Below are 14,690 nucleotides of genomic sequence, written 5' to 3'. Positions count from 1 at the left end.
CAGCGTCGGTGTGGTTTCAGTGGTGCTTAAATCATACAATTGTCTGCCTGGCATGATTTTACCCTTCTACAGTTTTTAATTGTAACAGTAGCAATTAAACCCACAAGCGTGGTCAGGTGTTAATTTGCACTTTAATATTCAAATTCTTACAGTACCAAGTGGCATACTTAATGTGGTTTACTGAAAAGTAGCAAAATAAACCAGCAGACAATGCATTTACTGTAAACAAGTTAACCACTTTAATTGCTTTTGGTTAAAAAAATGTGCAACGTGCAAAAGTGCAGAACAAACCACCACAAATAAAATTACTTAAGATAAACGGTCCGCATGACAGCTTTCACATTACCAATTTTTCATGCTAACTGTGCTGTTTCGAACTAAACTGCCAGTGTGAAAGCCCCCTTAAGTTCACTGATACATATTTAGTTGTATTATACAACTTTGGCTTATGATGCACTACTCATGGGTTTGGATTTATTTGTCTCTTTGTCTTACCACAAGTAATAGGTTTCTTCAAGCATAATAATGTATAAACAAGGAAACCTATCAATACAAAAAGAAGAACAGGCCAAGTATTGTCTTAATTTTATTAGTTAACTGATGAGTTAAGTTTAATTAATTTGCTAATTATAAGCTTTAAGCTCTACTTAATGAGCTTCCAACAACAACTAGTATAACATAGCCATAATATTCTGTTTTATAAACAGCTATTACACATTATTAAGCAATAAAAAGTGTCACACATAAAGACTCCAAAAAGTCAAGCTTTAAATGTCCCATTTAAAAGTAGAAATGCTTTGCATTGAGACACCTTAAAAACTATCCATAAAAATACAAATATTATTAAAGAATAAACAATCATTAATCAACAAACATTTAAGACTGTAAATATAGTTTCTTTAAAACATAAACATAATTCTGCTGAATATTCATGACGTACAATATACAAAATATACAATAAACAGTATAAAATATTTATGAGAATCTCAAAGCTATAAAGATTACTGCTTCAAATCAATGTTTTACAAAACATCACTAGCACAAGACAGCTTTGCACAAACTGGTATTAAATTCCCTTTAAAATGAATTACTGTTCTAAAATGGCTATAAACATACACATTTCCTTATATTAAGGCTGCATCATGAAATCCTTTCATGCACTATTGCTTACTTAATAGTTATAACCCACCCAACCCTAATACAAAAAAGACAGTAGACCACATTTCTGTTCATGGTGTTGACAACTGTTTAGTCAGTGAACCCTAATTCAAGAAGTGGAGTCCATTTTCTTTTGAAAGGTATTCTGATGTAAGTGTGTTGAATTATTTAAAACAGTAAGTGCATGTCCAATCCTTTGACCCAAAGCATCTCTCTGGTTTCCTGCATTCCGTTCAACATGTTCATCTTCAGTCTACAACATTTAAAGATGCAAAGAATTGCATGTTGTTCAGGTTTAGCATACAAGGATCTGGGATCTTTGAATTGTTTTTATCATGTCTCCTGCCCCTTCCCTTGATTTTTATTTCCCTGAGAGAAAAAAGCATGTTTTCAACTAATCAAGTTGTCAAGCGTCAACAAAGTCCATTCTTACAAACGGCATTTCCAGGAGTGCTGTATTAACCTACAGAGGAGAAAGAAAATTATATATAGTACAAGAAATGGTAAATGGTCTGCACTTATATAGCACCTTTTTAACCTTAACAGTATTCTAAGTGCTTTACACTGTGACTCATTCACCCACACATTCATACACCAAGGTGCTAGCCGCCATTGGGACAACGCAACTTGGGGTTCAGTGTCTTGCCCAAGAACACTTCGACATGTGGAGTCATGTGGGCCAGGATTCATACCACCAACCCTGTGATTAGTGGCCCACCCACTCTACCAACTGAGCCACAGCCACCCCTAATAACCTTACAAACTTACATGCTCAAATATAAATATTAAGGCATATTTACATTTAGTCACTTCATGCATCTGGAATGACTGTTTTGCTAACCGATTGAGTATGTATCGACAAAACAAATACAGTATAAATCCAACCTTCCATTCCTGCGGGATGCACAAATATAGCGTTGTTTAATTCTGTGATGATGCTAGGGCCAGGTAGCACAGTTTTGCTATGATTTCATTGATCGTTTTGTTTCTATAAGTCTGAGGGCATTTTTTTTTATGCTCTCTTCCCCACTATGGCAATTAGTATTTGAGGTTTGTGGTTACTCTATCCATGTGTCTCATCCATGATTGCTTGCTCATGTTTGGATTGCAGGGTTTGGAAGGAGTACATTTTACGCACGTGATTTTAAAATAGATATTACATAGTTACATTTGGCAGAGTCACACCTTGCATGAGTCTCAATCCACCTCCTGAGGTTGGAAGGCATTTAAACTGGGTCTTTTCATGTTCGGATTGCTACAGAATCTAATCAGTAAAACCGCATGAAATGACCAAGTATAAATACCCATTTAGAAACTGACACATTAAATAAAAACTTTCAATAATGAAAATGCCATGAGACTTTTAGCAAGGGAAAAACAAAATGATCCATGCATTTAATCCATGCAGTGGCCTTAAATTATTATATAATTTGTGCCAGGGAAGTGTGTTCCACCTAGATCTGACTGCCCACTCCAACACAAGGAAACTATTGGCTGAGACTTGTATTACATGGTTAAAATTAATGCAGATATATGTTTTGGATAGCCTTGAGTGAATGAGGGAAAGATTCAGCTGACGCTGCATGCTGTCTGCAATGAAACACTACAGAATCAGTTTCTCTAAATTAATTTGTTTCTGAAGTTGTGTATCAGTCTGTGTGTGGTGATTGTGTGCATACTGTTTTTTTGGATGTTGAAGCAGAGTTTTACCTGTCTAGTGCATCTGTGAAAGCAACAAACAGCATCGAAGAGCATTATCTGCCCTCTGGAAGGCCCATCATGCCTCTGTGTTTTGGCATAGCCACGCCCTGTCAGAGGACACAGGTGCTGTGTTCTGCCTCTCAGAGGAAGTTGCCAGTTTGAGTTAAGGCCTCCTGATGAGCACTATGGTACACTTCCCTCAGCTGCCTTACATTACGACCCACTGAGGACTCACAGCCATAGTATTTCTGATAAAACACAAAACATAATGAGAATATGAAATGTTGAAGTGATAGTTCATATAAAAATTAAAATTCAGTCACCATTCACTCACTCTCACTGTTGTTTCAACCCCGTATGACTTTCTTTTTTTCGTGGAGCACAAAAGGAGATGTTACCCTCAATCACCATTAATTTCCTTGTATCTTTTTTCCATACAGTGAAAGTCAATGGTGACTGAGGTTAAAATTCAACGCTAAAATCTCCTTTTGTGCTCCACTGAAGAAAGAAAGGCAATTGGGTTTGGGACAATACAAGTGTGAGTAAAGAATGACTATCTGCATGTGCTTGCCAAAACATCAGCATCTTTTCTTTTTAGGGAGGATGGTGAGGTGTAATGGTTACAAACGTGGCACTCGTGACCTGAGACAATGAAAATAGTCACTATATAATGACCAAAGGCATCTATCTAGCACATGTTTACATAGACCAACAATTAAAAAAAAAAACAGTATGGGAGAACATGTTCTGTGTGAGTGGATCCTAAGTCAATCTAAAGCTTAGACTGGATTGTAAGGGAATGTAAGTGTAGGTCTTATGTAAAAACATCAAACAATATTTTGACTTCTAAAGCCACTTTTTGTAATTCTATTCAATAATATACGCATCTACCACAATTTCAATTATTTAGATTTTTTTAAATTAAATAAATACATTAATCAGCATATCATGTAATACATTTAACTAATCATATTCTATTCTATTGTAAATACTGAATCATTTGTGGATGTTTCATGGTTAGCATGAAGAACAACTTAAGACAGCCCAGATTACTGTTTCAAACTGACCTCAGCGCATTGGAACACCCTGAGCATGTCTGAGTGAAAGGCATCCAGGCTCTCATAATACCCTGAGATGAGCTGCTTCTGCAATGTACTGAGATCAGCAGGAGCTGAGACAGACCTGGAAGAGAAAACATGCAAATCAAATCTTGTTTTTTCATACTTTTTTTTTCTTTTCAGCAAGCTGGGAATATTAGAAGAATAGTTCACCAAAACATTTACAGTACTCACCCTCACATTGTTCCAAATCCAAATGACTTTGTTCCGTGGAACACAAAAGGCAAAATGTTAGAGACTAACAGCCTTATTTCCTTCTGCATCAAATCTATGCCATAGACTGACGTGCACCTCTCCAAAAATATAACAGCGTGTCACGTTAATGCAGACCACAAAAATTGTGATTGGTCTGCTTTGTTACCAGAGACCGTCCCCCAAAATGACAAAAAGAAAGCTGAGGTAGCGTCTTATTTTAAGATCTATGATTTGTATCCAATGATCAGTGATCGTGTCACATTGTAGTTGGACTCCTTTTGTTTTTTGGGGACATCTGCTGTTTTTATATTCTGTCTGTGTTTTAAGAAGTTACAAGCGAAGACACAACAAAAATACACATCTTTAGAGCAAATAATAATATTTGATAATTATGAAAATGGAACACTTCTAATTTGTCAGCGAATTAAAAAGCACCTTTTCACATCTGGCTTTATTGCCTAAATTAACTGTAAAGTCCAACTTCTAAGCTTCAAAACGACATCAAAGTTGTGTTGGTCAACTAGATATTAATTACTTTGATGGGGGAATCAAAGAATGCCAAAAAATTAATCTCTTATTATTTAAGCGACTCAAGAGTAAATTTATTTAATTTCATATCTGCATGGCAGACAACATGTACAATAATAATATGTACCTAAATACAGCATACGTTGAACTCGTTTTTAATGCTACAATAATAAATTAAATACTTTTGAATGTATAATTGTATTATGTATAATTAAGTCATTTTCTAAATATACTAGCACTTGACGTGTACTCACAAAACGACACAGACACATCAATGCAAAACTATAAATGCAAACCACCGCATTGGCGGAGCTTAATACTGGCACCACACTTGCAGACTCCAGTCAACACATTTTTTTTCGAGATCTCTGACTTTTCAGTCTGAGGTATGTCACACTTCGTGACACGAAATGGAGGAGGGGTGACACACATAAAGACTCACTGTAACTAATCCCTTTCACATGGAGTTCGCTGAAAGAACAACAGGCGTACTACGTGAAAACTTTCACATCAGCCTTGCATCTTGTCTGATCTTCAGTTAAAGAAGAAGTTCATTAGTCACTTGACGAGAACACAAAACCCTAACTCACTTACAGAATGATTTTTTCAAACAAGCTGGATGTGTTTTTTTAGTCTTTGAAGCCATTAACTCAGCAGGGAGTCCCGATGGTCAAGTGATTAATTCCTGCTGATAGATGCTAGTACGTGCTCTGTTTCCCTCCACCTGGCTGGTGATTATAATAATGAAACTAACACCTGAAAATAATTGGAAAAATCAGCAAGTGAGATGCTGGCTTAAGGCCTAGGTATGACACAGAAATATAAATCGGCCTTTAGACACCATTCACTTTCATTGTATGGAAAAAGAGCAGTGTCAACATTCTTCCAAATTTCTCCCCTTGTGTTCCAAGAAAGAAAACAATTTATACAGTCAAACGGATTTGGAATGATATGAGGGTGAATAAACAAGACAACAGAATTTTAATTTTTCATTGAACTGTCCCTTTAAGAGCACTATGCAGTATCTCTAACTCTAATCAGAATTGTGAAGAGAACAGTGTAAAAAGATGCTGAACAATCATACAAATTAAAAACAAACCTCTTTCTGGAACACAGATTCAGCAGAGGAGCGGCGAGGGTTTGTCCAGATGACCCTGACAAGACAAATTATAGAAATTAACATCAGCTGTGCTGGTTGTTATGCTGTGCCACAGCTTTTTGTACCATGTCTTGATTAATAAATTCAACAGACGAACCCTTGTAACTGACAATGACATCATAGATCTCCTGGAGTGTTTGCGTAAGGTTGCTGCCCTGTACAGTTCTCCTCTCCTCTTCTCTCTCTCCACGGAGTCCGTTCTCAGACTGTGGACATGATGGAGTCAGGCACTGGTCTGTAATGTGCAGAACACACATCTACTTACACAAAAAGTATTGCATTGGCATGACACATCACACATGAAAAATGCATAGCCACAGCCAAGAGCTAGATCAACCAGAAATATAAATTCTGTCATCATTTACCCCTCATGTTGTTCCATCCAAACCCCCAAGACTATCTTTCTTCTGTGGAACAAAAAAAAGGTGTTAGGCAGAATGTCACCATTCACTTTCACTGTTTGGAAAAAAGATGCAATGAAAATAAATGGTGACTGAGACTAACATTCTTCCAAACATCTAATTTGTGTTCCTTTAAAAAAAGAAAGTCTTATGGAACAACATGAAGGTGAGTAAATCATGACAGATGTTTCATTTTTGGGTGAACTAACACTTTAACCACACCTTTATTCAATGCTCCAGTTACAGTAAAGGACTCTAATCTATGTCTCTCATACTCTGTCTTCTGTATTTTAAATGCAATAATTGGAAAACCCTAAACCCCATTCTCTAAAATCATTTGTCGAATCTGTTAAGGCAAAACTCTAAACACATTCTCACTCACTAAAACACATTTTGCACTGTGATGCACTTGTGTTGAAAAACAGTAAACACGGGCCGCAAAAGTTAACACAACTACAACACAGATGTCATTGTTTACACACAACGACTCAAAATTGTTCACACTTGTTTCGAATTATGTGTGAAGGTGATGCTGAGGCAGAACGAATCTCTCATTGACTGATTTTGCAGTTGCACAACATTATTGAGTGTACTGTAATGAGTGTGTAAAGGCCAGACAGGTTTGAATTGACAGTCTACAGTAACTCAGTAACAACTGTACAATAGTGGTGAGAAGAATATCATCTCAGAATGCTATTCTGAGATGTGGGTTGGCACTGATTTGGCAGCACGAGGGGGACCTACACAATATTAGGCAGGTGGTTTTAATGTTGTGGCTGATCAGTGTATGCAATAATAATAAAAAACAAATTCTGTAACTACATGCCCTGGACATTGTGTTCTCTGTTTTTTGATGTACTCTAATGAAAGCTCTGTAGAGTTTATACTGACTTGCTGTGTGTATGATCTTAAAGCTTTGTGAAAGCACAGAGGAAATGGTTTTGAGGCGATTGTGCCAGAAGAGTCAGGGGTTTTGTGAACGTAGTTTTAAGATTTTGTTTCGTGTTTAAAGTTGTGAGAAAATGGGTGAAGTTTTCAAGAAATGTGATTTAGCAATTCAGAAAAACTGTAATACACTTTTTTCCATGAAATCATCCAGTAGCTTATATGTGCCAACTGCTAACCGTTAACCACATGTCCTCCTCTGTCCTTAGACTAATGAGTGGAAATAGAATTGAGGTGGTTTTGGGAGCTGGTCCAGAGTTATGGCCCTTTGAGCATGAAGGAGAGGAGAGGAGCGGACAGGAGAGACTTAGCTGATGCCATATTCTTCAAAAAGAAACCACCTCAGGTCATACAAAACGCTATAATCAGACTGTCCCAATTAATATAAATGTCCTTTAGAATCATGCACCTGTATGGAGACAGTTATGGTATACTTTGCAGCTAAGCAAATTCGCTTTAGGGGGTCATATAATGAGGAATAAAATTTTTCTTGATCTTTTGAGGTAAGAGAGTTCATTGTACTATTAAAACATACTGTAACTTTAACTTGTATCTTTCTCTCTTTTGCTGAATTGAAGCAACCTGTGCTTGGTTAAAATGTTGTACATTATTTGATATCAAAATCACATTGAAATACATGTATCAAATGTGATACTACCAGCTTTTGATGTATATCTCTCAATCATCATTACATTATATTTATGTCCACCACAACACAAACAGCCCGGAGCTTTGTATTTATATGTATTTTGTTTTTACAGTAGAAGCAGCCTGATCTGTCATTACAAAGATCTATTTGTTTTATATTACAACATCATCTTACTATAACCTCGTGACACCAAGCATAAAAGTTTTTCAATTTCACTTGTCAAATGTCAATATTTTATATTTGATGTTCTGAAGTTTACAGTAATCTCATACAATTCTATAGACTGAGAAGAGGAAGTTGTCATAGTCAAACTCCCAAACATGGAGCCCATGGAGTGCAATTAGGATACCCCAAGATTTACTACTGTGGCCTTTATAGAGAAACTTAAATAGCAAAAGTCCTATACAAAAATGAATGGCTGGGTCTCTAGGATAATGATCTTTAAAGGGATAGTTCACCCAAAAATAAATATTCTCTCATCATGTACTCACCCTCATGTCTTCCCAGATGTGTATGACTTTCTTTCTTAAGCAGAACACAATCAAAGATTTTTAAAGAATATTTTAGCTCTGTAGGTCCAAACAATGCAAATGAATGGTTACCACAACTTTGTAGCTCCAAAAATAACATAGAGGAAACATAAAAGTAATCCATATGACTCCCGTGGTTAAATCCATATCTTCAGAAGCGATATAACGTGTGAATGAGAAACAGATACAAATTTAATTCAGTCTTTTACTCTAAAGCTCCACTTTCACTTTTACATCTGAAAGTCACATGTGATGACTGTTTAGTTTCACTTTCACATCTGAAAGTTAAAGTTAAAGTGGAGATTTAGTATAAAAATAGACATAAATATTGTTCTGTTTCTCACCCACACCTGTCATTTCACCTTTAAAGTTATGAACTCAAATACTGCAGTCATATGGATTACGTTTATGTTTCCTTAATGTCATTTTTGGAGCTACAAAGGTCTGATCACCACTGCATTGTATGGACCTATTGAGCTTGGACATTTCTAAAAATCTTTGTTTGTGTTCTGCTGAAGACAGGAAGTCATACACATTTAGGATGGCATGAGTGTGAGTAAATTATGAGAGAATATAATTTTCTTTAGTTGAACTATCCCTTTAAAGCCTGATGTTTTAAATTTGATTTTAAAAATCATAATAATCACATATTATTATTATTATATTAGATTTTGTCTAGAGAAAAAAAACTAAAATAAAACAGGTCCTTTAAAAAATACATAAATAAATGAAATCATATATATAAAAAATAAAAGATATATACTCTATCTATCTATCTATGCAAATATTACACGAGATTTATGGTCATATAACATGATTGTGAATGTGATATTGCTTATATGCAACAGTTCAATGAACAAGTACATTTAAAAAAAAATAGGAAAAACTGAGTAAAAACGCATTTGTGCATGGAACTACTTTCTTATGTGACGGATCAGAATCTGCCATTGCTGGTTCAAAACAAATTATGCGTCCAAGCCTTCGTTAGTAATTAAAAATTGTAACTTTGTAAGAAATAGTATCACGGCTTGTGCTGTTTCTAACAAGTTATTGGATAAACAAGGATAGATGTGTGTGTGTAAGAGGTAAGCATCTTGAGTTCTGTAATTTATCAGTCTGTTTTGTCTCTCAGCTGTGATGAGACATAATGCTGAAGATGTTTGTTTAAAGTGGTTTAAAGCTATTTCCTAGCTTTAGTAGTGTATCACAGAGTGCTGTTGCATGTAAACACTAGCTGACGCGGATTCACTTCACGTCACCTAAGGACTCGGTTAATAACATAACCTCGGTTCCCTGAGAGGAGGGAACGAGTATTGCGTAAGTAGCTTACGCTATGGGAAAACTCCGTTTCTCGAGAAATATTGAGTCTTTATGTAAAACGCATTGCAGCTGCACAGCAGGCAGCAATGAGCGAGGCAGCTCGGTCATTGGCTGTGCTGCGGCAACTTGCTCGAACCAATGACGGGGCGACTCTGAACGCGCGACCAATGAGCGCGCTTCACGCCCGCACGCTCAGAGCCGCCAAGATTGGCGTGGCTAAGGCTATATATTAGGCGCCCCGTCATGAGAGTTCTTTAGCACTTTAGGAATATACCCGTGCTTTGGCCTAAGGACAACTCTGCAGTCGTTAGGTCCAAATTCCAGGCAAGCAGCGCTTGATGACAGCGCGTGCAGGTCGCCCACTCTCTTGACTGAGGTGAGTGCCAGCAAGTGCGCAGTTTTGAGCGAGAGCTGTTTAAGGTGCACGGTTCGGAGAGGTTCGAACGGGGCACTCTTGAGTGCGTCCAGGACCGTGGCCAGGTCCCAGATCGGTACCGAGGGGGGGGCGAGTAGGGTTCATCCTCCTAGCGCCTCTAGGAAACGAATGATTAGGTCGTTTTTTCCCTAATGAGCGTCCTTTATCAGGATTGTGTGACGCCGCTATGGCAGCCACATAGACTTTGAGCGTGGAGGGTGTGCGCCCGCCTCCAGCAGCTCTTGCAAAAAGGCAAGTACACTTGGTATCTCGCGATGATTTGGGTTTCAAGCTCTTGGTATCACACCAGTCACTGAACACTTTCCACTTTTGGGCATATAAGCGCCGAGAGGGCGCCAGCCTCAGTGATGGTTCTCAACACTCCACTGGGGAGGTTCTCTGGAACCCGCTGAGAGGCCATGCATGAAGGGCCCACAGATCGGGCGGGATGAAGAATCATCCCGCTGGCCTGCCTGAGGAGGTCCAGCCTCAACGGAATCGGCCATGGGGCAGATTGCATCATCTGCATCAGTTCTGGAAAACACGCCTGGTTCTTCCAGAGTGGGGCTACCAGGAGCACTGCACATTTCACCTCCCTGATCCGACTGATGACCTGAGGTAGCATCGCGATCGGGGAAAAGCATACAAGGGGCGGCTCAGCCAGACTTGGGCGAAGCCGTCCGTGCTCTTTGAGAAGAAAAGAGGGCAGTGCGATTTTCCCTGGAGGCTAAGAGGTCGACCTTTGCTTCGCCCAAGGTTTGCCATAACCACTGGACCGCCAGGGGTGGAGAGACCATTCTCCTGGGAGAACCTTGTCTCTGGACAGCATGTCCGGCTCCCTGGTTCAGGATGCCTGGCACATGCGCTGCTCTCAGCGAAGCAGGTTGTGCTGTGACCATAAGATGAGCTCCCTGGCCATAGAGTGCAGGGAGCTCGACCTGAGTCCACCCTGGCGATTTATATACTGACACTACCGGCCATGTTGTCCGTTTGGACCAGGACGTGTTCGTTTTTCAGGTACGGAAGCAGGGCTCTGAGAGCCAAGGCGACCGCTTTCATTTCCAGACAGTTTATATGTAGGCGCTTTTCCTGCCCTCGTAAAGGGCCCCCCCATCCTATTTTGGAGGCATCTGTCGTGATCATTTTTCTCCGCGTGTTTACGCCCAGACTCACGCCGGTTTGATACCAGTCGACGGCCTTCCAGGGCGTCAGGGCTTTTATACAGCCGTGATTTGCTCTGATTAAAAAGTGGCTCGAGCGCCACGCGTGAGTGGGGACACGTGTCTTGAGCCAGCGTTGGAGAGGATGCATGTGCAACAATCCTAGCTGGAGTACAGCTGATGCCGAGGCCATGAGACCGAGCATCCTTTGAAATCGTTTGACGGGGGCGTGCGCACCCGCTCTGAATGATGTTGCAAGGCGCCGAATAGCGAAGCGCTCTGATGAGAGGCGCGCCGCCATCTGCACTGAGACTAGCACTATTCCCAGAAAAGAGATATTCTGGCTGGGGATAGCACGCTCTTTGCAAAATTGATTCTCAGACCCAGACATTCTAGATGACTGATAATCCAAGATCTGTGTGTCATTAACTGACTCTCTGATTGTGCTAGGATTAGCCAATCGTCGAGGTAATTCAGTATTCGCGACTCCCGCTGTCTCAGGGGGAAAGTGCTGCGTCCATACATTTCGTGAATGTACGGGGCCAATGATAGGTCGAATGGTAGTACTGTGTACTGGTATGACTGTCCCTCGAAAGCTTAATCTCAGAGATGGCCTGTGATGAGGCGCTATCGAATGTGAAAGTAAGCGCCTTTCAAATCCACTGATAGAAACCAATCCCCGGGCTGAACTTGCGCGAGGATATGTTTGGTCGCTAACATTCTGAACGAGCTAATCATTAAAGCTTTGTTCAGATGTCTGAGATCTAGGATGGGGCGGAGGCCACCGTCCTTTTCGACGAGAAAGTAGCGGCTGTAAAAACCTGCCTCGCTCACAGAGGGAGGAACAGTTTCTATAGCTCTTCTCTATCAGTTTGAGCACCTCGCGCGTAGAACATGTGAAACATCTTTCCTCACTTGCGTCTCGACCACCGCTGAAAAGCGGGGTGGTCTGCGAGCTGAATTGAAGCGAGTAACCGTGTCTTATTATGTTCAAAACCCATTTCGCATGTCGGGATTTTTTCCTGGCTTTTGCTCGCACAGATATGGGCTGAATACTGGCTGGGGGCGTGTCGCAGTGACGTATGGACCCTGCCGGCGAATTGCCTTGTGCTAACACTGAGCTTACAGCTCTCAGAGGCGCGGAGCCGCTGAGGAGCTTTGTTGAGTGCCGAGTGCAGGGGTGCGTGTGAGATTACAGGCACGCACGCTATCTCCGTGAATGCTCGCAGCATGAGCTGGAGAAATGTTTGAAACTGTATAGACAGTGTTTACGGGTGGGGTGCATACATTGTGATAGGCACGCGCGCCACTTTCATAAAGCTTCCCATTCTTAGCGGGGAGTTTCTTGGCTCGCGCCGCATCTGTGATGCTCGCGGCATGGGCCAGAGAACTGTTTGAAACTGTATGGGCAGCGCTTATGGGTGGGGGTGCATATACCCTAGTAGGCACGCGCGCCATTTTCATAAAGCCTCCCGCTCACGGCGGGGGGTTTTTGGGCATGCATACAGTGTTTGTGTGTAGGGGTGCATGCATGACAGCACGCACGCGCGTTACCTTTTACTGGGGAAGTGTATATAACTGTGGGAACAGTGCTTGTGTGTAGTGGTGCATACATGACAATAGGCACACGATCTACATTTATGGGGCGTCCAGCTTGAGCTGGGGAAGTATTCGGCACTGTTTGGACAGTATTGATATGTGGCTCGTGTGACACGTGACCCCTTAGTGACACAGGCAGAAAATGACTCTTTTTGTGATTTCTGCGTGTTGCCGTTAAAACGGCGTTTGATTGCAGGTGAGCGAGTTCTGTGACTGGCCCATTGACTGCTGCACAGACATTTCCAGCCGCTTGTAAGGGGACTGGGTAATGTTTTACACGTTTTGGAGAGAGTGGTCCGGCTTTTGCGAGACACGCACTCTCTCTTTCTTCCTATGGCTAGGAAGGCTTACGAGGCTCCGGGTTCAGCACGATCTTGGGCCGAGGTCCCCGTCGCTCAGGCGGCTGCTTTCGGTTAGCAGAACGCGAGCGGCGTCGAGCGTCCGTTTCAGGTCTGGGCTGGGAGACGGGAGGCGCCGCCCTGGCTCGCTGCTGCAGCTGAGGCAGTCTCTGGCGGCTCTGTGACGAGCTGGAGCGCTTAGGCAGGAAGTGACACATAGCCTGCAAATTCTTCTGGGCTTCAGTGAAGCGTTCAGCGAACTCTTTTACCGCCGGTCCGAACAGGCCGCTTGGGGTGATAGGCGCGTCGAGGAATGGCGCCTTATCCGCGTCCTTCATTTCTGTTAGCGTCAGCCACAGATGGCGCTCAAGGACAGTCAGGTTAGCCATGGCCCGGGCGGTGGCCTTTGTGGCTCGCAGGGCTACATCAGTGGCGCTGCGGAGGTCCTTGAAAGCCTCAGGTTCAGGTCCAGATTCGTCCATGGTGCAGAGAAGTTTGGCCTGATAGACCTGCAGAAAAGCCATGGAATGAAGCGCTGACGCAGCTTGGACGGCGGCGGCATATGCGCGACCGGCGAGAGCTGAGGTAGATCTGCAGGGCTTCGAGGGATGAGAAGCTTTCCATCCAGCGGTGGAGGGTTGGCACAGATGGTTGGCCATAGCCTCCTCGAGGGGCGGGGTTCCCTCGTAGCCTCTTTCTCTCGCGCCGTCCACCGAGGATAGCGAGGAAGAGAAAGAAGGCTTCAGGCGAGCAGAGTGCGGGGCTTTCCACGACTTTGTGAGTTCGTCGTGAACTTCGGGGAAGAAAGGGGAGGGTCTCTGTCGAGGGCCTGCCGGCGCTCTTGCAGGAACCACTCGTCCAGCCGGCTGCGGGCGGGTTCTTCCGGAGAAGACCAGTCGAGCCCGAGGTCTTCCACGGCTTTGGACAGTATGCGGATGATTTCTGAGTCCATGCTGGTGCCCCTGCTCGTGTCCGCTAGTGTCGACGGCGCGGGGTCGAAGGCCGAGCCCGGCCAGTCGTCGGATGCAGCGTCAATGGAAAGGCTGTCATCCTTTTCACCGTCGTCCCCTGAGGCGCCGAACGAGACGAGACCCAGCGATCCGGAGGGGTGCTGGTCTGCCTGCGTGAATAGAACTGGCGGCAGGGAGTCCTCGGGTGGTGGTGAAGCACGCGGAGACTGGCCCGGCATGACGTAACTGAAGTCCGCGTGCTCTGGCGGCCTCCGTGAGCGGCGCTTTTTCTTGCGCGGCTCGAACAGAGGGGATGGCAGCATGGTGGTAGCAGGCTTGTTCGCGGCGAAGGCGGCAAAGCGAGCGCACAGTTCGGTGAGGCCCAGGTCACATTCAGGGCATCCAGTCACATTCAGGGCATCCGCCTCGAGTGAGAGCAGCTTCTGCGTGGTCAGGTTCCAGGCAGCGAGCGCAGATAATGTGACGGTCCCCGTCAGGAAGAGGGCCTCTGCAGGAGGCGCAGG

The 14,690-nt window shown here is 42.7% G+C and overlaps 1 protein-coding gene across 3 annotated transcripts in view; it reads right to left on the bottom strand.

The window, feature by feature from the left end:
• Positions 1-573: 573 nt before the first annotated feature.
• Positions 574-14,690, bottom strand: part of LOC127658200 (histone-lysine N-methyltransferase ASH1L-like) — a 35,544-nt gene continuing 21,427 nt past the window's right edge. For 2 of the 3 annotated variants that reach the window (XM_052147350.1, XM_052147356.1), the window contains 5 exons: positions 5,957-6,094; positions 5,800-5,854; positions 3,927-4,041; positions 2,869-3,107; positions 574-1,621 (listed from right to left, as the gene is read on the bottom strand). In XM_052147350.1, coding sequence (XP_052003310.1) covers positions 3,000-3,107; positions 3,927-4,041; positions 5,800-5,854; positions 5,957-6,094 — 416 coding nt within the window. In that variant the 3' untranslated portion in view covers positions 574-1,621; positions 2,869-2,999. Of the gene's footprint in view, positions 1,622-2,868; positions 3,108-3,926; positions 4,042-5,799; positions 5,855-5,956; positions 6,095-14,690 lie in introns of those variants that run through there. The other variant, XM_052147351.1, reaches the window with a different exon arrangement.

The sequence above is a fragment of the Xyrauchen texanus genome, chromosome 17 (genome assembly GCF_025860055.1).
Source record: "Xyrauchen texanus isolate HMW12.3.18 chromosome 17, RBS_HiC_50CHRs, whole genome shotgun sequence".
NCBI lineage: Eukaryota > Metazoa > Chordata > Actinopteri > Cypriniformes > Catostomidae > Xyrauchen > Xyrauchen texanus.
The sequence above is the reverse complement of the archived record's forward strand: the minus strand, read 5'-3'. Positions and strand labels throughout refer to the sequence as shown.